At 53.2% G+C, this 22,929-nt stretch overlaps 2 protein-coding genes across 2 annotated transcripts in view; both read right to left on the minus strand.

Annotated features, from left to right (window-relative positions):
• Window positions 1-3,846, minus strand: part of ATP13A5 (ATPase 13A5) — a 50,402-nt gene extending 46,556 nt beyond the window's left edge. Inside the window, exon 1 of the mRNA XM_075004536.1 lies at window positions 3,784-3,846. Coding sequence (XP_074860637.1) covers window positions 3,784-3,846 — 63 coding nt within the window. The remainder of the gene's footprint in view (window positions 1-3,783) is intronic.
• A 15,379-nt stretch (window positions 3,847-19,225) lies between these two features.
• LOC142018201 (putative cation-transporting ATPase 13A4) overlaps window positions 19,226-22,929 on the minus strand; it is a 69,628-nt gene continuing 65,924 nt past the window's right edge. Inside the window, exon 30 of the mRNA XM_075003760.1 lies at window positions 19,226-21,242. Coding sequence (XP_074859861.1) covers window positions 21,012-21,242 — 231 coding nt within the window. The 3' untranslated portion in view covers window positions 19,226-21,011. The remainder of the gene's footprint in view (window positions 21,243-22,929) is intronic.

Raw genomic sequence — 22,929 nt, forward strand, 5'->3', positions numbered from 1 at the left:
GGACAGCCAGTTGTGTCTGCTCAGCACGAAGAGTTCAGTGTGGCTGTCCTTGGCAGAGCTCTGTACAGCAGGCAAAGCAGCCCAGTGAGGGCATCCACAGCATCCTCAATCTTCATCACTCCTTGGCTGCCATTTTCCCCTCGCATGAGCAAGCTGCCCGCCTCATCTAGCTTCACCTTCGCTGTCCTCTCTGCTTCTGCCCCTTCACTCTCCTAATAGTCCTCCGCACTCTCTTGTACCTGTCCTTGGTTCTTTTCCCACCTCCTGATTCTCTCACCCTCATTGGCCTCTTCCCTACCCCACAAAGCACAAAGGATGTTAGTTCACTGCCCCACCCCGCAGATCACTCCCCATCCTGCATCCATCTCTGCTCTCACCATCCCATGTTCGCTTCCTCCCAATGGCCCAGGTCTGTCTGCTACATCCGTCTTCCACACACTTCCACAAGGACCAGGGCCTCACAGTTCCCCCAGATTCTGGTCTCCCTACTCCTGCTAGCATAGGGCCTGGTTTCCCACCCAATCCACCCATCATTCCTGGCTTGCACCTGCACGTCCTGTCTCCCTCCTCCCCTGGCAGACCAGCTCTGCCTCTGCACCCCAAACACACTTCTCTCCCCAGGCCCAGGGCCTGTGCATATGCCCACTGTCCAACCCTCCCTCCCCTTCCTCACACCCTGCCCATACCAAGGTTTGGCTGTTCCATCCCCCACACAACATCCCTCCAGCCCCGCATCTGCTGGGTCCATCTCTGCCCCACGCCTTGCATAGTCCCTACCCCCACCAAAGGCTGAACCCCACACAGGACAGCCCACGGCAGTCAGTCAGCAGAAGCAGCCATTTCCCTGTGGAAGCCCCACCCTGCCGGACGAATGCCACTCCCTTGTGTAGGTCGGAAGAGAAGCTGTGGACCAAGCCTCCTCTGAACGAGGCTGGCAGGCTGTCGGAGCAAGATCTGCCCGCCTCCTCTGCTTAAAATGCACTTTTCAGACCAACTGGACTGTGAACAACGCCAGGGCCTCAGCTGACCATATGATGGTGCATAAAGAGGTGGGCACTCCGAAGGGAGGAATAAATTCCACACCCCTGGAAGCAGATGAGAAGCTAGAGCTCACCCATGCTGCTGACCCCTTTATTGTGGACTAGCTGATGTCACTTCCGGGGTTATCCCCACCAGCCTCCCAACCAGGACTTCCGGCAGAGCTGAAGAGCTCCAGTCCCAGGTTTCACATCTGAACTGAGCAGGAGAGTGAGGGTGTGTGGCCCTGTGCTGCACACACAGTGGGGAAAGTGCACCACAAGATACCCCACTGGCGAATCTCTCTCTATGTGCTGAGTTAAGTGCTCATGAGTCCCCGGGGCATGAGGAACGAAGCTGCTGAGCTCTCAGTAACTTGAGCCCTGAGCGCAGGCTTTGAAAGACAGCATGAACTTGATACCTGAAGAAAACTGGGCAGTTCTTCCTGCTGCCCGGGAATTGTTACAGCCTGCTGAGCCGGATAAGATAGAGCAGCTCCAGAGTCTCCTGACTCACTGTTGCCATAGCAGGTAATCACTTGCTCAATAGACTGAGCCCAGTCTGGCTCTACCCGGCATTATTGGCCCTATTCCTGAGTCCCATTGACAGGCTGGTCCAAAGCCGATTGGCACAAAGGAGCCAGGGGACTGTGCTTATGCGCCCTGGAGGCTGAGTACTTCATGGTGTGCCACAAAAGGCAGAGAAGAGAAGAGCAAGGGAGAAAGACAGAGCATTGGTGAGTATTTCTGCTGAGCCAAGGGATCTGTCTACGGCAGTAAATATGTCGCAGGGTGGCACCACACAAAGACACGCTAACACTGGGAATCAGGCTGCCATGGCTGTAACAAAGGGAGCTGTGTGACACATCCCCATGGCGACTCAGCCCCACTGCTTTCTCCCTAGCCTGAGCAACTGACCCAGCCTGTGCTGAGCCAGAGGCTGCAGCCCTGAGCATGTACCCTTAGCCTCCCACAGATGAATGCAAACAAAGGGAGGCATTTTGCCAGGTGGAGGGTGTGTGCGTGTGAGAGGGAGAAAGATCTCCTTTAACTCACACTCACACACACACGGGCACGCGCACACACACACAGCATGGCTGGGAAGGATTTTTGATGACAACCCCCCAAGTGGATAATGAACAAGCTGATTCCTTCTGCTGCCTCTGGCAGGTGTGAGCCCTCCAGCTGCCCCCTGTACAAGAGAGGGGAAAGGTGCCGGGAGCCCTTTTGTCTGTGGACCGGCCCAGGAAGCAGCTGTAGCATTGTAACATCCCTGGGGCTCTCCAGTGGGCGCTGTTGCAGGTGGTCCCAGCATTTCTGGTTTTCTGAATGGACCGGGATTCAAACTTTGAGAGCGGCCTTTTGTTAGCTGGGGAGCAGATGCTCTTCAGCTGCGGCATGTGTTGCTAGCAACGTCTGCACCCAGCCTTGATCTCGCCAAGAACCAGCCTCCAGTACCGCTGGACGATGTGCCCCAAAACATTAAAAGATCGTCCCCGCTGCCACCGTGCCTTGGGTGTGACATAGGAGCCCCTGCCAGTGCCAGGGACTAAACCAAGAGCCTCTGCTCTCTTTAGCGATGCTGCCTCGTGCTGCCAGAGCTGCTGACATACTGTAGCTTGCAAAGCTCCATTATCAGATTCACATTTCCAAGGAAGCCGGGGGTGGTTAAAAAGCTTCAGGGCATCGGGAGAAAACTGGCAGGGCAGCTCCTGAGGTGCTCTGCCTGCAGAGGACAGACACTTAAAGCCCCTTGTGGGAGGAAGTAAAAGCAGGTCTGTCATCAATGGCTGCAGGACTTGCCCCCTAAGCCCCTGCGCGCGGTGGGTGCAGAAGGGCAGGCTCATGGTGATGCTCCTTTCTGGCCCCTCCAGAGCCCCTGGTGTTGCTCCTGCATACAGCACTCCTCCCCCACTCACAGAGAGCACCAGACCCCAGATTCCAGCTGCCCCTCGGAGAGGAGAAAGCCCCTTTCTCTGGCTCTTCCCACACCACTCCTCTGCACGCACTGCACAAGGAGCCAAAATGAAGAACTAGCTGTGCTTCCCAAGATCTCCCACAGCTCTCCCTTTCCCACCCCCCTGGGGTGCTGCCTAGCCACACAAGAGCGCTGGCCACTGCAAAGAGAGAGCACTGACTCCATAAACAGTAATCAAAGCACCCTGGAGACAGGGGCTAGATTGGCAAGCACCAATGGGCTTCCGCCCTGAGGGCTACAACAGCAAAGCTCAGTCACCCCCTGACTACGGCATGGACAGCGGGACCCCAAAACCCTAATGTGTGGTTGCAGAAGGCTGTGACCCACTCGAAACGTAGGAGAGTTATTCAGGGAGTCCTTTGAGCAAGCAAAAAGAAAAAGGCGGCTGATTTATCAGCATCTTTCCTGTGAGCTGCTCTCTTGCGAGGTGGGTCCCCCCCGAAGGTGGAAGTCCCTCTGCTAGGGATGAGCTAATTAGACTGGGAAAGCTTGAGAAAAAGTACTGGCAGGGGTGGTAAGTTTTTTTTCCTTTCTAATTTCTATGGGCTGAATCGTGATGTCCTTACTCAGGCGATACCCGAGCTCAGGTCAGTGAATAAATGACCTGGGGGTCTGGCCCTCAGAGTTGGCCATCTGTCAGAACCTGTGCTGACAGCACCAAACCCTCTTTGAATGCTGAATTTAGCTGTAAAATCCCTTGGAATGAGACCTGCAGAGAGAGCCCAACAACATGGGAAAGACAACCACAAGTCACCCACCCCCACCCACACGCCCACCCCTTTCCTTTACCAGCTCATTTTCCTCTTTGGGGTTGAGCAACACATGGTGATCTTTCCAGGACTTCTCTTCCATCAGTCTGAGTCAGTTTTGCTCCTGGGTGTTATCGCTTGTCGGAGAAGAGAGCTCCCAGCAGCTGCTACTGACTTGTACTCTGGCCCTCAGCTCTCACCATGGTCCTATCCACTGCCTGTAAATTCCTGGAGTGTGCACCTTCCTTGTTAGACTGGTGACACAGGGAAAGAAAATCTTCTCGCCTGGAAAAGTTCTCAGGAATTTACTTATGCAACTCCTGCACGCCTCTCCCACCCAGTATGATTTTGTTGACTCAGAAGAAAGTTACTATTTAAAGAGACACCACCAAAGGCAAAATGGAGAAGGCAGGAAGGAGACATACCTCCTGCCAGGTCTGCATACGGTTGTGAGCACCTCAGGGCCAAACAGAAGTGATAAGGGAGAGGGGAATCAGACCACATCAGCATTGAAGAAAGGCTGGAGGGGACTAGATTCCAGATGGATGCCAAGATTGGGATATCTAAGTCAGTTGGTATTGGGATACTGGTGTTGGGCTCAGTTTACTGGCAGGACGTGCTCCTTTATGATCAAAGGAAGACTTCCCCGAGGTTTGAATCCGGATTTGGTGTGGCCAGGCAAGGCATCTGTGATGTAGGTCTGGTCCAAGCTTTCCCACAGTTCAGGGCACTGCAGAACTGAGGCAGCTGGATGTGTTACATGCAGACAACAAGCTGGCTCCCCTCTAACCGGCAAGCGGCAAAGGGTGGGAAGTGTGAAGCAGGGATCGGGGGGGGGGGGGTTACTCTCCATAAGGTCTGCTGGCAAGAGAGGGACAGCAAAACGACTCTGGAGTCAGGTCCGACTAGTCCTGTCCTATATGCCAGCTCCAGGTTTTGTAGAACTGGTTATTAGGTATTAGCTTGAGGCAAGAATACAAATACATCACTTTGTGTTCACTGCCTACTTTCTTTCTGGCACAAGGCCTGTCACACAGTTAAAAATGTTCTGTTATCATGCCAGGAATTGGAGTGCTCAGGGTTTAAAAATGTGCCAGCCTTTGTCTTGTTTCATTGCTACAAAGTGCAGCTTTGCAGATATGGGAATGGGGGGCCCAATCCCTCCTTGAGTGGCATTCTGGGAAAGCCTGCATACTTATGCCAGCTGAGCGTCATTTGTTGCCGCAGAGGGAAGCAGAGAGTTCTGACCTGCTGGAGATGTCCATAGGTGTCCATGACAACACAAGGTACCAGGCCAGGGAGAACCGGGCTTGGACGCTGTCATGGTTCACATTCAGAAGCCTCTGTGCTTCCCTGGGGATTCATCCGAGAGCAGGGGTCTGCAACCTGCAGCTCTTTAAGGACTTCTTTGTGGCTCTCAATGCTATAACTGCAAAGTAAAATCAATCAATCAATCTCCTGATTATTTTTGATAAACAGGGAATGTCTAAAAGCCCCAGAATGAACAACTTATATATAACTAGCAAAGGGTATGTGATCTCAAAACATTGTGTAACTTCCCCTAACATTGTCCTCCAGACAGAGAGAAGTTTCAGGAGTCAGGAAGTCAGTGGTACAAACACACAGATAAAGTGTGAGAAGATAGAATACATAACAAGTTTGTGAATATCCAACAGGAAATATGCATCACATTACAAATCATTGTGCATGCACTGTTCTCCAATAGGTGGTTACAAAAAGTTTGGTTTGCTGTTATTTCATAAGGATCATCTCATATTCACTTGCATTGAGTTTTTTTAATGAATAGGAAAAAATGGCTTTTCTTACTCTTTTGATTGATAATCCTGTCCCAGAATAAACTCTGTCACAAGGTAGATGCAATCTGCACCCCAGCATGGGAGGGCAGAACAGTACACCTTACCAGGGCATGGCCCAGGCTGCAAGTTGTGGCGTGTGTGTGAGGGGCCCTACCACAAGTTTACACTGGGCCTGAAAAAATGATGCTTTGGCTCTGGATGCAATGTCAGTGACTGACCTATTACAGATGTCAAACACACAGCCAGCTGCGTCTTTCTTCATTTTATAACTCACCACCGTGGGGCCAGATTAGCTCCAGCAGGCCCAGAGGTCACAGCCGAATCTCTCTGCACCAGAGTTCTGGAAGAGTCACCCCCATGCAGGTTCTGTGGGCTCCAGCTACTGTCCGCCCAGGAGGCTGTGCCAGGGAGCAGTATCTGCTGGAGTGCTGTGCCGTAGCACCCCAGGCTGAGCACTAGGGCTGCTTGACAAACAGACTGATTTCTGGTTTAAAAAGCACTGACACATTTCCCCAGGATCATTTTCAATGGGAAATTTCAAAGTAAGTGAAAGTGTTGCTGTTGAAGTGAATTTCTCATGTGGGGTGCCCCCTTTTCTCTCATGTTCTACTTTCCCCCACCTTGCCACCAGAACAGGTGGGCTGTACATATTTAGAGGTGAGTGGGGGGAGGAGGAATTTCCCATCTGCTGATAAGGAAAGAGAGCACTTCCCCCCGCATCCTCTCTAAGCATCTAAGAATCAAAACCAAAAGTGTTTTGAGGGCTGCAGAGGGACATGAACCCAGAACTCAGTGCAGCAGTGAACAGATGATTTTGTTTTTTGTGAAACTTCCCAGGAAAAAATTAATTAAAACTCCATTTTTGTGGGAAAATTTTTCAGCTAAAAATTATGACCTGCTCTAACAAAGGGGGTTTCCTCTGGCTGCTCTCCCCCACTTCTCCAGGCAGTGTGGGCTCTGTGGAAGGCAATAGTTGCCTCTGCCTAGGACCTTTCCTGGCTCCTGTCTGGATTGGCTCCTTTGTACCGTAGCTAGCACCTCAGCTTTCTCTGTGATCACAGGCAGGTGTGGGTGGATCATTCCAACGTAATCATGTTCAGTTCCACATATTCACTGGTAGGCGTCACCAGCAATTTCTGCTTTGACTGACTGCTCCTTGCTTGCCTGTGTGTGTAACCTACACACCTTCTGGGTGTGCTGTACTGTACCAGCTAGTGGCATGGAGGCCTCCTACAGAGAGAGTCCCTGGTCCACTGGACAGCCTTTAGCTGCCAGCCTGCCGGCATTCAGCTCATGTACTGAGCTCCAGAGGTTCCATATTCAGTCCCACCTATGGGAATTACATGTGCAGTTCCCGTGAGACCTTAGGCTGCCTGAGGTGCACAAGTTATTCTGCTCCTTTGCTGAACATTACACACCTGTTTCCAGAGGAGACTGGAGAAAGGGCTCTAGGGGGTTCACAGCAGACCACAAGTTAAATACGAGTCAATGGTGTGACACTGTTGCAGGAGAAGGGCCAACTCCCTTTCGAAGGGGAGGTGGATTGCTGCGGGGCAATCAGGAGCAGCTAGCAGGGAAGAGGCAGATGAGGTCCAGCTGGTGCCACTCAGAGGCTTGTTGAAGGCCTGTGGGATACCTTTTAAAAGCTGCCCCAGTCAGCAAGAGACAGACTGACCAAAGAGATCAGCGCTAGCAGTTGGGGAGGGCTCTGCTCTAGAAAATAGCTACTCAGCTAACCCCCTGATGAAGGGAGAGGCTATTAGCCCCAAAGACTGGTGAGGGAAAGAGGGGCCCTTGTCCCTGTGCATTAACAGGAGTGTCATGAGCAAAACAAGCTCTGTGTATTAACATTTCATCTGAGTTTTCCACCAATTGCTGCCCTATGTTTTCCTTCTGATGCAGAAAGGCACTAGTGGGCCACATTTCTTGTTACTGATGACCAAGATGGATGTGCTCAGGGCTGGGTAGTGAAGGATGCAGCTCTTCTGTAGAACCCAGCAACACTTGCTGCAGCAGGTGGAAGGTGCATAGTGAATGGGGTGGGGGGGCTGCAGACGGAGAAGGGATGGTCTCATAGTTAAGTCAGTTGAATACCATGCAGGGGAAATGGATTCCACCTCTGTCTCTGCCATAGACTTCCTTTGTGATGCTGGGCAAGTCCATTAACTCATACTTTTGCCAGGCAGTTCTGACTGTGGCTGTGCTTTTGTAGGGCCTGCAATGGGTTGCTGTAGTTTGAGCCACAGCTGCTGCAACTGAAATCAGTGGAGCCAGGGTTTTAACAAGTAACATGCTGTATAATGGGTCTCATGTTCTTTAATGTATTTCTCCTCTCAGTACCCCTGGGCAGTAAGGTTGTTGCTATTTTCCCCATTTTACAGGGGGAGAACTGACACAGAGAGATCTTACCTCACACAGGTGTGTAGGAAAAGAAGTAGATAAATGTGGGTGCAGCTCTCAATCACTATACCAGGAGGAAATCAACCTTTCTGTCTTCAGAGCAGGGAGTGAATGGCGTGCAGTGAATCAGGTCTAGAGCCACACAATGACCAATAAAGCAAGGAGTCTGGAGGTGCCTTAAAGACTAACAAATGTGTTAGGTCAGGAGTTCACAAAGTAGGGGGTGAGCCCCCCGTGAAATTTTGTAAGGGGGGCTAAGCATGATCGGTTGCTGGGTCTCAGGCTCATCCATACCATTAAAAATGTTGAAATCTGTTACTGTGTTTATGTCTGTATTCACATTTATAGACTGGTTAATAAAATGTTACCTTCTACATCCTTGTTTTCTTACGGGTGCCAAAAGGGGTTTTGTTTTGTTTTTTGTTTTGTCCTTTCATGTGAACTTTCCATCAGTTGGGGGTGCGTTAGATTGGGGCAGGGAGGCTGCTCACTGCAGGGATGAAAATTATGTCCTGATGTACAAAGTTTGCTTCCCCCCTTTTGTGAGCTACAACACACTTCCTGAGATGCTTAAAGTGAAAGAAAGAGAGGGTAGCAAGATGGGCATTTCAGAGAGGGAGCTGGAGGAGTGTAGTATCAGTGCTAATTAATGAGGGTGAATATGGCTTACCTCCAACAGTGTTGAGAAGGTGAGTGTACCTAATGGGGAAATTACCTATTGTAATGAGAGAGCCATTCCATGCCTCTAGTCAGACCTATGCTGATGGAGTCAAATTTGCATATGAATTGCAGCTCAGCAGTTTCACAATGCAGTCTGGTTTTGAAGGTTTTTTGTTTTCGTTTTTTGCCTAAGAATGGCAACTTGCAAGTCAGGAACTGGGTGTCCAGGGAGGTTGGAGTGTACCTCATGAAAGCTGGTACCCTAATACATTTGCAAGTCTTTAAACTGCCACCAGACTCCTCCTGTCTGCTGAAGCAGACTAACATGTCTCTCCTTGAAGCCTGTCACAATGATCAATGAGGGCAAAGCAAAGACTGAAGAGCTGCTCGTTAAGCGAATGCTGTCCTGTGGGAAAAACAGCCATGAACATGCAGGGAAACTGCACTGTTTTGCATGCGTATGGGGGTGAGGCGGAGCTGATGATGTCTCTAGTCTGGCATTTCCCTAAATGCACCTGTTTGACTTTGCAAAATAATGCTCCTTTAACAGAGCTGTGTATGTGTCATTTATACTGGCAAGGGCTTGTGGGCAGAGATCTGCCCCCCACCAGTCCCCAACCTTTTCATCAGGCTCTTTGTTGCTTGGCACTCTGAAATGGCAAGAAAATCTTTGGCAGCCTCTTTGAGAGGAAGGAAGAAGGACTCCCCTGCAGCCTATCGAGGTTCCAGCCACGCTCAGTTACGCAGATAAACTGTCCCTGTGCTCTGTGTACACGCAGAGTCTGTGGCCACCAGGCCAGTCCTCTCCCAAGAGGTTTGGACCCAAACAGTTGATGGTTCTCCATGGGCGGAGACTTCCCACTCAGAGCTGTGCATCTGAAGTAGGTGGACACAATGGGGTTTCTGACCCAAGCTCCCCCTAGGCTGCGTGGCCGTACGGCTTCTCATTAAGCCCTGTGCTAGACCTCAGGGCTGCAGCAAGGAGAGAGTGCTTCCCAAACCCTGAAGATGCCAGGGCCAGTGGAAGGGAGCCCATTTCCACCAGCCACATCAGGGAGCTACCCAGGTATGCTGAAGCCCCCACCCTCTACACATCTTGAGCCTCCCCAGCCCTGAGCACCCTCCTTCGCTGCACCCTGTTGTCAGATACCACCAGCGTGGTGCTCTGCTCTCTCCAATGCTGGTATCACTCGGCTGCGTGCGTGTGTTCCCTCTGTGTGCTGCCCCAGCTCTGCAGATAGCTGACACAGCAGCCTCGAAGAGAACCCCCAATGACCACAGAGCCTAGTAAGGTGCGAAGACACGTCGGCCAGGTTTATTGCCGTATTGGATACAATAGTAGCTCCCTGTAGACTTCTCAGTCTAAGTCAGGGCATACTACAAATATGCACCCATGGTCAATGGACTCGGCTCAGTCGTGGCAGGACTTTCCACTGCCCCCTCGGCCAGACCCAGACCACATCCCAGAAGTACATTCTTATACACAAATACAAACAATTTACACATCACTCCTGACGTATTGAGGTACAACCCTTCTACGTAGTCAGGTGCCGCCTCTCACCTTGTACATGTTGGTTCGAACAAAACAACTCTATCCATCATATTACCCTTTTGCCCCTGTCATTGGGATGGGTTGGCCTATTCTTTCTTATCTGTAGAATGTTCCAGGGTAGGGTGTTCTGGTACCATGTACCTATTTCAATATGGTAGGTATATATGTTTATGCACCATCAACCCTCTTCTTGCCAACTTCTGTGAGCAATGCATTCCTTTAGCTCACAGCTGCACTTTGCTTTCTGTTAGCAAAGCCTTGACCATTACTTTGGTTCAGGCCTAAGGCCTCATACTGGGCCTGTACTTACTACACACCCCAAAGGCCACATTCCCAGCCCAGAGCCTGTGCCCCCTCCTGCACTTCCCTCCCCCAAGCCTTCATCCCCTTCTGCACATCCACGCCCAGCCCAGGGCCTGTATCCTTTTCTGCACCCCCAACCCCTTATCTGCCCCCAGAGCCTGCACCCACTGCCAGAGCCTTGAACCCCAACCCTCTAGCCCAGCCCTAAGCCTCTCAATCTCTGCCCTTCTCTAGAGCCCTCACACTCCAGCACCCCAACCCTCTGGCCCTGCCCTGTGCTCCCTCCCACACTCAGACCCCCTCGGCCCCACCCCTCCACATGACTCGTATTATGTGTGTTAATGGGAATGTGATGAGTCACCCATCACCTCTTTGTCACCCACCCCCTCAGTGTTGCACATCCCCTCCATGTCACATGCCATCTCTGGCTACGTCTACACGTGCACCCAACTTCGAAATAGCTTATTTCGATGTTGCGACATCGAAATAGGCTATTTCGATGAATAACGTCTACACGTCCTCCAGGGCTGGCAACGTCGATGTTCAACTTCGACGTTGCTCAGCCCAACATCGAAATAGGCACAGCGAGGGAACGTCTACACGCCAAAGTAGCACACATCGAAATAAGGGATCCAGGCACAGCTGCAGACAGGGTCACGGGGCGGACTCGACAGCAAGTCGCTCCCTTAAAGGGCCCCTCCCAGACACACTTTCATTAAACAGTGCAAGATACACAGAGCCAACAACTAGTTGCAGACCCTGTATATGCAGCACGGACCCCCAGCTGCAGCAGCAGCAGCCAGAAGCCCTGGGCTAAGGGCTGCTGCCCACGGTGACCACAGAGCCCCGCAAGGGCTGGAGAGAGAGTATCTCTCAACCCCCCAGCTGATGGCCGCCATGGAGGACCCCGCTATTTCGATGTTGCGGGACGCGGATCGTCTACACGTCCCTACTTCGATGTTGAACGTCGAAGTAGGGCGCTATTCCCATCCGCTCATGGGGTTAGCGACTTCAACGTCTCGCCGCCTAACGTCGATTTCAACTTCGAAATAGCGCCCAACACGTGTAGACGTGACGGGCGCTATTTCGAAGTTACTGCCGCTACTTCGAAGTAGCGTGCACGTGTAGACGCAGCCTCTGTGTCACACACCATCTCCAGCTAGCGCCCACAAGAGAAGTCATCTGCTCAGGGGTAGGGAAAAGTAGAGTGAGCCAGCCCTGATTCTGACCGTGCAGTTCCATGGGCCTGGTTCTCCTCAGCCTTCCCCTTGGGTAGTCAGTCAGGGTTGTGTCTGCCATAGCTGCTGGAGTCAGTGGAAGCTGAGCGCACTCAGGGCCTTGCAGGCCTGGGCCCTCACTCTGAGCTGAAGTGGGTGGGCAGCATGGCTGCCCCCGGGGCATGCAGATTTCTGACTTACCAGAACTTTGCACCCACTTTGAACACCTGGGTGTCCATGAGACCCATGGGGCTGGAAAGGGCCAGGGGAATCGTGCCTGTGCAAACCTGGTGTCAGGGAGAGAAGCCCCAGGCCCTGCCTAGATTTAACTAGCTGAATGTTCTTAATCAGATGATTTCCCCACCTAGAGCGAGGACACGCTCTCCCACTGTGACGTGTGTTCTAGAGCACGGCCTGGGTCGAGCTACGCCATGGAGCAAAGCATTAGGATACTCTGTAAGAGAGCTCCAAGGCTCCCACCCAAACCAGCCTGGGGGAAAGGTGTCCTCCATAGGCAATGCAGCAAGGAAGCAAGAGCACAGGGCTGGATGTTAGGCTGAGAGAGAGCAAGACCAAATTCTCTGCTGCTGCAGCTGCTGCTGCTGCTGTGTGTTGGTGCAGCTCTGTTGACATCAATGGCGAATTTCTACTTTGCACCAGGAGAGACTTTGGCTCAGCACAGCGACTGCCAGTGGGCTAGGACACTCGCACTGGGGTGTGCATGGAATAGCAGCACTGGGAGAGCTCTGGCTGTTCTGCGGGACAGGGGGTCAGGGACATGTGCTTGCCTTGGGGCTGGGAGCGTGCAGAGCATGGTGCAGGTAGACCTTGCAGGGATAATGGGTGGGGTGGTGTCGGGTGGGGAGGACAAAGCTGGCTTTTGTTTTCTTTGGCCCAAGGGAGGAGCGGAAGGCATGACTTTGGAGGAGAACATAAAGCTTTCTTTGAAATTGCCTGGCCCGGTGGCACCAGCTGCTTGTCTGTGATGTTAGCCCTGTTCTCCAGTGCGAGAACGTAAATAAGATGTCAGAGCTCTGTATTATAGAACAATAGAATGGGAAGGGGCCTGGAGAGGTCATCAACTCCAGTCTCCTGCACTTGCATGAGGACCAAGCACCATCTAGAGCATCCCTGATAGACATCTATGTAACCTGCTCTTAAATATCTCCAGCAATGGCTATCCCACCACCTCCCCAGGCAATTTATTTCAGTGTTTAACCACCCAGACATTTTCCTAATGTCCAATCTACACCTCCCTTGCTGCAGTTTAAGCCCATTGCTCCTTGTCTTGTTACTGTAGATCAGTAACATATTGCAATAGATGAGGAACTTCAATGGTGCTCAAGCACAGCAGCCAGACATCAGACAGCATTTCAAAGCCCCTGTGTGTGAGCAGGGCTCCTTGTTTCCTCTCCTGAGTCCAGGGATCCAGGGTCTAATTCCCTCTCTACCATACTGCCTTCCTGGCTGACCTTGGATAAGGGCTGTGCTCTCTGTGGACCACCTGCTAAATACAGGGCAAATAATCCTCCCTTCCCAGCCCAGCTGTCCAGGCAGGGTTGTGAAATGGTGGAGATCTCTTGGAGCAAAGGCTGGTCACCGTGCATGAAGCAAGCAGGAGGCTTTATTACACACGGTGCTGGTGGAGTGTCCCTTGGCCCATCAGGACTCAGTGGAGCACTGCCAGACAGTAGGTTACAACTGATCATATAGGTTGCTGATGGACAGGGTGAGGGGTGGGGGAACTACGGCATGGGTGTTATCCAAGCCTGGATAGGTTCTAGCAGCAACATGCAATGAGCTCAATAAGCCAACAATCTAAAAAGGTTTCATAGTGTCCCTGCCCAGAGCTTACAGAACACCTTATCTCTAGTAGAAGTGGCTTTCCTTAACTAGTTACTCAAACAAAGCAGACATGCAATAACATCTATATGTCTATTGGCTGGACGGTGCATCTACAAGAGTAATGATGGCTCCTTCACATGGGCATATCTAGGGCTGCGTCACCTAGAAGACTAAAGCAAAAGACAGTAACAGCACAGAGCAATGACGCATTTCTTTTGAGTACCAGCCTGGGGTGGCGGATGAGAGAATGACATATCTCTATTCTCATGTACAAGGCCTCTTCTCGGAATGTGGTTGCTGGGGCAACTATCCCTCCCTCCAACTCCAAGGCCCTGTCTGAGTTGGGACGACCTTCTCTGGGTTGTGTAAGTGAGTTGGAAGGGCCAAGTGGGAGTAACCGTCTGCTCATACTAACTGCCTTTCTGAACCATAGGAGTACAGGCCTATACCAGACTATAGGATTGGAATAGGGGGTCTTTGGCAGAATACCACAGCCTGACTCAGAGATTTCCATCCTGCAAGATCCCTGGATGGAAGGTGTTATGTGGGTACAAAGCTCAGTGATTTGGCCTCAGAAGAGTCACAGGTGGCCAATATCATTCCCAGCGCTTTGCAAGTGTAGTACCCAGAGGCACTGAGACCTCATACTAGGGTGAGTGAAGTCTCTGTCTCTGCTCTGTACAAGTAAGATTTGCCATCGGTGGCGGTGCCCAGGCATTGTTGTCAGAATCCTTCTTCCTGCTTTTCCACACTTGTGTGCCTTGCAGACCAAAACCAACAAAGCCTGCAGGTGATTGCACAAAAACAAAGAAGCAATGGGAAACTCCCTTTCCCATTGACGTTACTGGGTGAGAGCCAGTTGGGGTCAGTGCTCACTACCCAGGTCCGCCTTGTGACCACTGACGTGGACTGGCAGCATATGCTGCTGCCACATGCTCACTAGTATCAGAGAGATAGCTGGGTTAGTCTGTGTCTTTGAGAACAACAACAAGAAGTCCTGTGGCACCTTATAGACTAACAGATATTTTGGAGCATAAGGTTTCGTGGGCAAAGACCCGCTTCATCAGATGCATGAGTGGGGGGAGGGTTCCAGAGGGGTGTTTAAGGAGTGGGGTCCCAGTAAAAGGGAGGGCCAGAGCTGACAAGGTCTATTCAGCAAGGTGGAAATGGCCCTTTATCAGTAGTATTTATCAAAAGAGTTAAAAACAAGTCAGATCAGATAGACCCATTGTCAGAGTGTAGTGGGGAGATATTAACACCCAGGGCTGAGAAGCTGCTTTTGTAAGGGGTGAGCCACTCCCAGTCTGTTTAATCCTTGGTTGATGGAGTCAAATTTGCAAATAAATTGCAGTTCAGAGATTTCTCTCTCCATTTGATTTTTGAAATTTCTTTGTTTTAGGACTGCTACTTTTAAATCTGCTACTGAGTGTCAAGGGAGATTGAGTATCGGAGGGGTAGCCGTGTTAGTCTGGATCTGTAACAGCAACGAAGGGTCCTGTGGCACCTTATAGACTAACAGAAAAGTTTTGAGCATGGGCTTTCGTGAGCACAGACTCACTTCATCAGATGCTGGTCTTGGAAATTTTACCTGGCCCTGCAGATTTCCAAGACCAGCATCTGATGAAGTGAGTCTGTGCTCACGAAAGCTCATGCTCAAAACTTTTCTGTTAGTCTATAAGGTGCCACAGGACCCGTCGTTGCTGTTATAGGGAGATTGAAGTTCTCTCCCACAGGTTTCTGTACATTACTGTTCCTGATGTCTGATTTATGCCCATTCTTTTACATAGAGACTGTCCAGTTTGGACAATGTAAATTGTTGTGGGGCATTGCTGGCATGTGATGGCATATATTTTATTAGTAGATGTGCAGGTAAAGGAGCCCCTGATGGTGTGGTTGATGTTAGGTCCTGTGATGATATCACTGTGTAGATATGTGAGCAGTGTTGGCAGCGCGATTTGTTGCAGGGATTGGTTCCAGGTTTAGAGTTCCTGTGTTGTTATCTAGTTGCTGGTGAGGATTTGTTTAAGGTTGGCAGGCTGTCTGTAGGCGAGGACATGCCTGCCTCCCAAGGTCTGTGAAAGTGACGGATCATGTCCGGGATGGGTTGCAGATCACTGATGATGCTGGACACAGGCAAAGGGACCTCTTCCTTCAGCTGCCTGAGCTGGAGAACCCCTTCAGTTTCTTCGGACTGACGGTTGCCATTTGAATGCCAGTTGTGACCTGGATCCAGGGAGTGTTGTCTGGCCTGTAGCACTCCTGCAACTGCCTGCTCACTTCAAGGGGGGTATGTTTCTGCTTAGGTATTCTCAGATCATGCAGTGGATCTGGCCTCCAGTGACATTATCCCCTGGTTTCTGGGAACCAGATGGAGGGAAAAGCTACACTAGGAGGCCACCCTCGTGAAACCCAGAACTGCAGGGAACGCTCACAGCAAAATCTGAAACGGCGCGCCCCTCAGCTAGTGTCGGGCTTGTCACTGACTAGAAGCTCACCCCAGCTTTGTGGGCAGATTCATGAACAAGTTGGGTTTGTGTCAAACCCCAGTGAAGCTGAGTGGCTCTGAACGAATTTCGCTCTGTTTGGGGCTGCAGCATTCAGGGTTGGCAAAGCCCCTGGATGGGAACCGAGGGGAGGCATTCACACCCATACAGGCGTGTGCACCAGAGGCAGCACAGTGTAGTGAGCGCAGGGCTTGGCGCTGGGGGCACCGTAGAGGAGAGCTATTCCCCTTTCTGCCCGGACTGGCCTTTCAAACACGATTAAGCCTCAGGAGGATTGTGAGGTACTGGAGATCTTGCATACCAGCTACCCCGGTGTTGTCTGCAAAAATCCGCCATTATTATTGCTAATAGGCGTGCAAGGTTTCAGCCAGGGAAGGAAGTGCTGGGGTGTGCCTGAGAGAAGGCCGCAGGGCCTGGGAAATACAGATCCGTCACTGGTGTTTGATAGAACAGAGAATGGGGAGCCAGTGGAGGGATGCACAGAGGGTGACGTGGGGTAAGTGGCTGACTAGGAAAATGGCCTTCATAGCAGAATTCTGAAAGGATCTAGCAGGGCCAGGCTGCATTTGCTGAGGCCGCAGAGTAGGGTGCTGTAGCCACTAAGATGTGAGCTGAGGAGAGTCAGAGGTCAGGGCTGCAGTCCAAAGTTAAATCAACCTAGATATGTCACTTGGGGTGTGGAAACCCCCCCCCGCCGCTCACACCCACGTTGACTGATAGAGCTAAGCGGAACTAACCCTGGAGCAGGCAGCACGAGAGCAGTGGAAATATTCTTCGGTCAATCCAGCTACTGCCTCTGTGGATTAACGAGTCTGCATCTGCGTCTCCAGCAATGCTGCTGGAGCATTTCACGTCCGTGGCTGTGTGAGCAGATAGGCAAGGCTGTCTCCTAGCAATCTGAGGCAGAAAGACTAAGGGAGCCTTTGGCTGTGTCTATGCAAGGCAGACGGAACCAGCACAGCTCTGCTGGCACAACCCTGGTGCAGCTGCTGCCAGGAAGGGTTTTTCCATCAGTGGAAGAAGCCCAGCTGCTGGAAGGGAGCTAGAGCATCTACACCGAGCGGGTGGACAACAGAACTGTGCCAACTGGGCTGTTTTTCCACACCCCGGAGCAGTGTTCCCTGTAAGCCGAGTGCTTGGGCAGACACCCAGGAGAGATTCAAATGCCTCCCAGCTGGTTAGCAGAATGCCCGCTGTCAGCTGCAGGTGTGTGCACAGGCGGGGTACTTCCACTCCGGCCCCAGTGCACAGAACGAAATGTGTTCTGCCCACGGATGGAAAGGGTTAGGGGGACCCTGCCCCGAGTATCGTCTCATGGTGGCTATAGGCAGGATGCGAGGAGCCAGCAAGAGGGCTGAGTCAAAGAGCAGATGCTGGGCCTGAGGGATGGGCAGGAGGTGGTTGTGTCCACCATGGTGGAGAAAGGAGGCAGCAGGGAGGGGCAGATTGACCCTGCCGAGCTGGAGCTCAGACATAGGTGAGGAGGTGCTGGAGGGAAGCTGAGATCCTAGTGTGGCTGGGAGGCAGCTGTGGAGTAGAGGGGAAGCGCTGTGCACCGAGGCAGTCAAAGCTGTGCGCGGCTGTGATTATACAGCAGTCAGGAGGGCGGGCAGAGGGATGTCTGCAGGGGAGTCCCACTGGAGGAGGCAGACTGTGCCAGCGGTGAGAACACGGGTCAGGGTCCTGGAACTCCCAGCAGGACGACGTCTCGAGAAGAGCATCAGCAGCAGTGCCCAAGTCCAAGTGCGCTCATGTGCCGAGGTGGAGGAGGGCAGCGCACCGGTCCCGACGGCAGGTGAGAAAGACTTCTCCCGACAGGCTCTGGTGAGAGGGCTTTCAGGGTGTGCTGGGGCAGGGAGAAGGCCAACCAAAGAAGGCTCGGCTGAAGCGTGCACGCACACACACACACACACACTCATGCCCACTCGTACACACACTTATGCCCATGCACACACGCACATTCATGCAAACACACTCACGCACACACACATGCACATGCATGCACACACACATATGCACGTGCTCAAGGGGCTCTTTTTGTGAAGGTGGCTTTTCAGGGTGGCTCACCCATCAGCATGAATAATTCCCAGGCGCATGACGCCTCACAGAGAATGACCCTGGGCAGGGCGTAACCTCAACAAAACCAGCCAGACAAACCTGCTCCAGCTACAGCTGCGCCCATCTTGGGAGCGCTGGCCAAGGCGAGCCAGGCAGACCCACGCCGGGTTGTGGGGAGCCTGCGCTTGCCCAGAGAACAGGGCACTTAATGTGCAAAGCTCAGCAATGTTAGTGGCTTCTTAGCAAACAGCCACCTCCAAACACTCGCTCAGCCAGGAGGGACTACCGAGAGCCGAGGCATTTATGCCAGGAAAAGAGATTTTATTGGGGATAAAGTGTGCGCTCGTTTTCCAGCTCCGTCGTGTAGAATACCAGCAAGAGTGAGAATCCCTTTGCGAGGGTCAGAAGGGACAGGCCGGGCCTGGAGCCATCCCCCAGCCATGGAGATGGGGCCTGCCGCTGGGTAGCCCCAGGGCCCCTTTCCGCTACTCTGGGGAAGTAAAGAGGTGCCGAAGGCCTCACGTCTCCTCTTGCACATTCTGATGGCTCGCAGGGCCTCTCTGCCCCGCACGCAGCCCCCGCGGTTGTGGCTGACTCACACTAAGAGGCAATTTAATTGCAGGGTAGAGGCTGGGGTGTGGGGTTCTGGGACTCTCCTGCCTCGCCAGGTCCTAGTGCCTGGCTCCAGGCTCAGCAAGAAAATCTGCACCACAGTAACCCAGCCCTTTAGCTCAGGCCCCTGAGCCCAAGGGGTCTGGCCTGCTGCTGAAGGTCTTCCCAGGTGGAGTGTGACTCCTGGTGGGACAAAGCACGCGCATGTGCCTGCACACTCACGTGTGCACGCTGAGGCCAGTGCCCTTGGCTCATTGCTTCTCTCCCCTTCATGGAGCAGTACCAGGGCCGTCAGGAGTGATGGGGGAGACGGGTAGCTTAATGGGAGAGCCCCTGGACTGCCGCTGCTGCCGTGGCTGCCTCCCTGCTGGGGCTGCTGCTGCCGCCAAGGGGATGCCGCATGCCAGGCTCTTGCTTCTCACCCATACCTGGTCCCGCGTTCCCTTCTCTCCCACTTCCCCTGCACCCTCCCCCATCCTACTCCCCTCGCCCCACTCCTTGTCCTGTGCCTGTCCCTGCCTGTGAGAACTCACCACTGCACAGGAAACATGGGGCAGCAATTGTCCTTCCCCTCTGCTCCCCACAAGCTGAATTGTGGGGGGGGGACACACAGCATGGGAAAGACAGAGCCCACCTCTTTCCCCCACCCCCTCACCCCAGGCAGGCTGAGCAGGACAGGCCCTGCCGGGCAGCCTGGCGCTTATCCAGTAAACTCTCTCCTATCCGGCATTCTAGCACCCGGATCTCTCCCATAACCTGCACTTTAACCATGTGTAAGTTGTAGTTACTTTTTCCATAAGTACAGTACAGTGAATTTCAATAGAAATCGATGCATCAAATGAAGCATAAGCTTCCCGTGTGCAATACCACCAGGGCTGGTGAACAAAGGACTCTGCATACAGTTTTGTTTGTTTCTTCATACCTAATCTTGTATCTTGTTTTGCTGTGGCATTGTTGTGCATTGCTGGGTAAACCTCTCTATCATCCAGAATATCTGAATATCCGGCAACCCCCAGTCCTGGAGCTGCCAGTTTGGAAAGAGTTTGCTGTAGAAAGCGGGGAAAGTTACACTTGACCCCCATGTGACGCCCCTCCTTCACACCTCTGTTGCGGGGGAATGCCCCCTGCCCCCCAACCTTCTGTGCCACCTGGGTCTCTAACTGTAGTGCAGCTGGGTCCATAGCCATCCAGCCCACGAGGTTATTTCGGGTGCTGTCCTGCACACTGCAGGCCACAGAACCTCAGACCCATTCCTGTAGCAGGCCCATAAAGCCTGGCTGTGTTGCTGAAAGCCTCAAATCTTAATTTAAAGACATGAGAGATTCTCTGCATTCGTGGGCTCCCTGGCAGCAGAGAGCTGGTGCTGGAACTTTGGGGGATGGCGGGGGGGTGGTTCCCCACCTCCTGACTTGAAGGGATGCATACGAAATTTAATTTGGTTCAGTGGCTCCCAGCACCCTCACTATAACAATTATTCCAGCCCCGCTGGGCTCTGCCCTCTCTGCTGCAGCCCTGCCTAGGGAGTTCTGAGAGGGGGTTCGGGCTCTGTTGGCTGTCCAGCCCCCTATTGGGCCATGTAGAGCTCAAGCAAAAATCGGAGCAGCTGTGAGACTGCTCTAACCTGCTGCAGGAGTGAGCCAGGCCCAGAGGAACTGCCTGGGTCTCTCCGAGTCTGTTCCTGCCCACAGGTGGGGCATCGAGGTGCTGGTTTGGGATCTGAGGTCTCCACCCTGCCTATCATGGTGATAGGCTGAATCCAAATGCCCTGAATGATGGACATGCTCACGGTGGGGTCCAGATTCCCCACCCCTCAGCTCAGGCCAAGCCAGGACTTGGGGAGTGGGGTGTCATGAGGCATCAGAGTCTGGGAGCCAGAGGGACTGCGAGTATCCGGAGCTGAGTTCTGCGTGCTACCTGCCGAGGGGCCCTGCAGGCAGGGGCACTGGCTCTGCTTCTTGCCAAGGGAAGGCCCTGGCCTGGGCTGTACCTGAGGAGCAGGTGGTGCAGCTCGGCTGAGGGCTGTGGAGGTGATGTCCTTCAGCCTTTGCTGCCCCCTCCCAAGCTAGACCAGACTCCTGCTAGAGCTGCACGGCCTGGGCTGCCTGCAGGGAAACCGTCGTGCTGGCTCTGTGCCACCAGAGCTGGGTTTGTGTCCATGTTATGCTCCTGGTGTGTCACAAGGCGGCCCTGGCCGGGGGGATGTGGGCTCAGAAGGCCAGCCAGGGTGGGATCCAGGGCATATGACTTCCACACCTCATCCTGTCGTGGCCAACTGCAGCCAGGCCCTGGCCGTTTGCCTGCTACTGCCTTCCGAGCACATCCTCATTGCTCTCAAAGACCGGATTCTGGTAAGCTGCCTTGGAGGCCTCCACCGGTATCCCCCAGGACTCTGAGAAGATGCTTTCGTTCAGAGGTGGCCAGGCTGCGTCCTGCTCCACTGCTCTTTTCAGCCTCTTGTGTAGGCTCTTGGACTGGTACCGGCAGGACTTTTTCAGCAGCAGCCAGAGGGCTCTGTTTTCAATGACAGCCTCCTGTGGAAGTAAGGGCCCTGCGTGAGCTGATTACAAGCTGTGAGCCCAGCTTTCCCCCGTCATCTACTCGACAGGCTCAGTACAGCTCTCCTGCCCTGTCTGGCTGATACAGCTCAGCTCCCGCACCCTGGGCTGCCCAGTGGGACCCATTGGCACTGACACACCTGCCCCTTGTTACACCAGGACAACCCCACGTCAAGCAATGGGGCCTGAGTGGCTCTGACCATCAGCCCAAGGGGTGGAGGGTGTCTGGCAGAGGAGCAGAGAGACGGAGAGAGGAGATCAACTCTCCACCTTCTTTCAGTCCTGGTCCCTTGGAGCAGCTGCCAGCACTGGATGCTGAGCGGGGCCCTCCGTCCTCTAGGGTCTGGAGGGACCACCACTGGATGGAACTGGAGCAGGGCCCTAAGCTGTAAAGGTGCCAGCGACCGAGCCCCTGACCCATCCCCTCTGCCTGCAGGCAGGGCCTTGTCATTTAGCAACCTGTGTGGCTCCAGGGAGATGGGAACACTCCACTGCCAAGCTGGTCATCTAAATTCAAGCAGCAACTCGCCTCCTTTCTCCTCCAGCTTCACCGCTGTGCTGCCAGTGTGGGGGAGCGGAGGGAAAATGGTCCAGCATGGAAGTAAGCCAGAGCCAAATGGTCTCTACTGAGGAGGAACCTCCTGCTTTCTGCACACACATCACTAAGGTCTGCTGCTGTAAGCCAGAAGAGATGCCCAGCCTGCAAATCATTCACAGGAACAGCTGCCTGGAACATCACTCAGTAGTTTAGGGGCTACTGGTCAAAGCTCACTCTGGCTGACCACATTCGGCCCCACCTAGGTGGCCTTGCATGTTCAGCAGGACATGGTGCCCTTTGCCTCCTGCCCTACACTGTTGTGCTACTTCGCTGCAGCCCATGCAACTGCTGCTGGTTGCACCCGCGGTGGGTGAGTGGAAGTTACTCTCCCGTAACTTGTACAGTAGTTGTGTAAGTGCATTGCCCCACGCCTACCTCCAGGCAGAAGCTGCCTTCTGGAGCAAACAGCCTCTGGGTCTGAGACCTGACTGTTCTGGTTTGACTCCTCAGGGAGAACTTGTGTAACAGCTGCCTCCTTCCTTCTGCTAATCTGCAGCATTTGAGTGGAAAACTCCAAAGACAGGGAAGAAAATCCAAGCCCTTCTCTGGCCTGAGAGACAGGCCAGCCCGCCAGCAGGGGCAGTGGTCCCTGTGCCCACAGTGCACTGCGGGAGGAGAGGAGCTCAGGGAGGGACACAGCAGCCCACGGGCAGGTCTCGACTTTTAGATCCAGGGAGCGCTGCTTTTCTAGGGGTTCCCACGCTTGGGCAAGCCCAGGGCCGAGAGGACACCTAACCCAAAGGGGGTTAATATGTAGAGCCAGAGGCCTGGGAGAGCCACCTCCCTCCACATGCACTGTGAAGTTTTGGGAGCCGGCCAGGCTTCCCCTGCAGAAAGAGCCCTGCACGCAACCTACTGCAGGGAGGGGAAGAATGAAACTCATAGCACAGTCATTCCCCACCAGCTCGGACCTTAGCCCCAGTCTGCTGCCTGACGTGTCCAGTGCCGGCTGCCAGCTATAGGTCAGGGTGGCAGGCAAGGTGGAAGCTGTGCACAGAGCTGCTTGACCCCTGGTGTGGCGAAGAGAACCCCAAAGGTAGGCTTTTCTCAAGAGCCCGACCTGAG

This window comes from Carettochelys insculpta, chromosome 10, assembly GCF_033958435.1.
Source record: "Carettochelys insculpta isolate YL-2023 chromosome 10, ASM3395843v1, whole genome shotgun sequence".
NCBI classification, from domain to species: Eukaryota; Metazoa; Chordata; order Testudines; family Carettochelyidae; genus Carettochelys; species Carettochelys insculpta.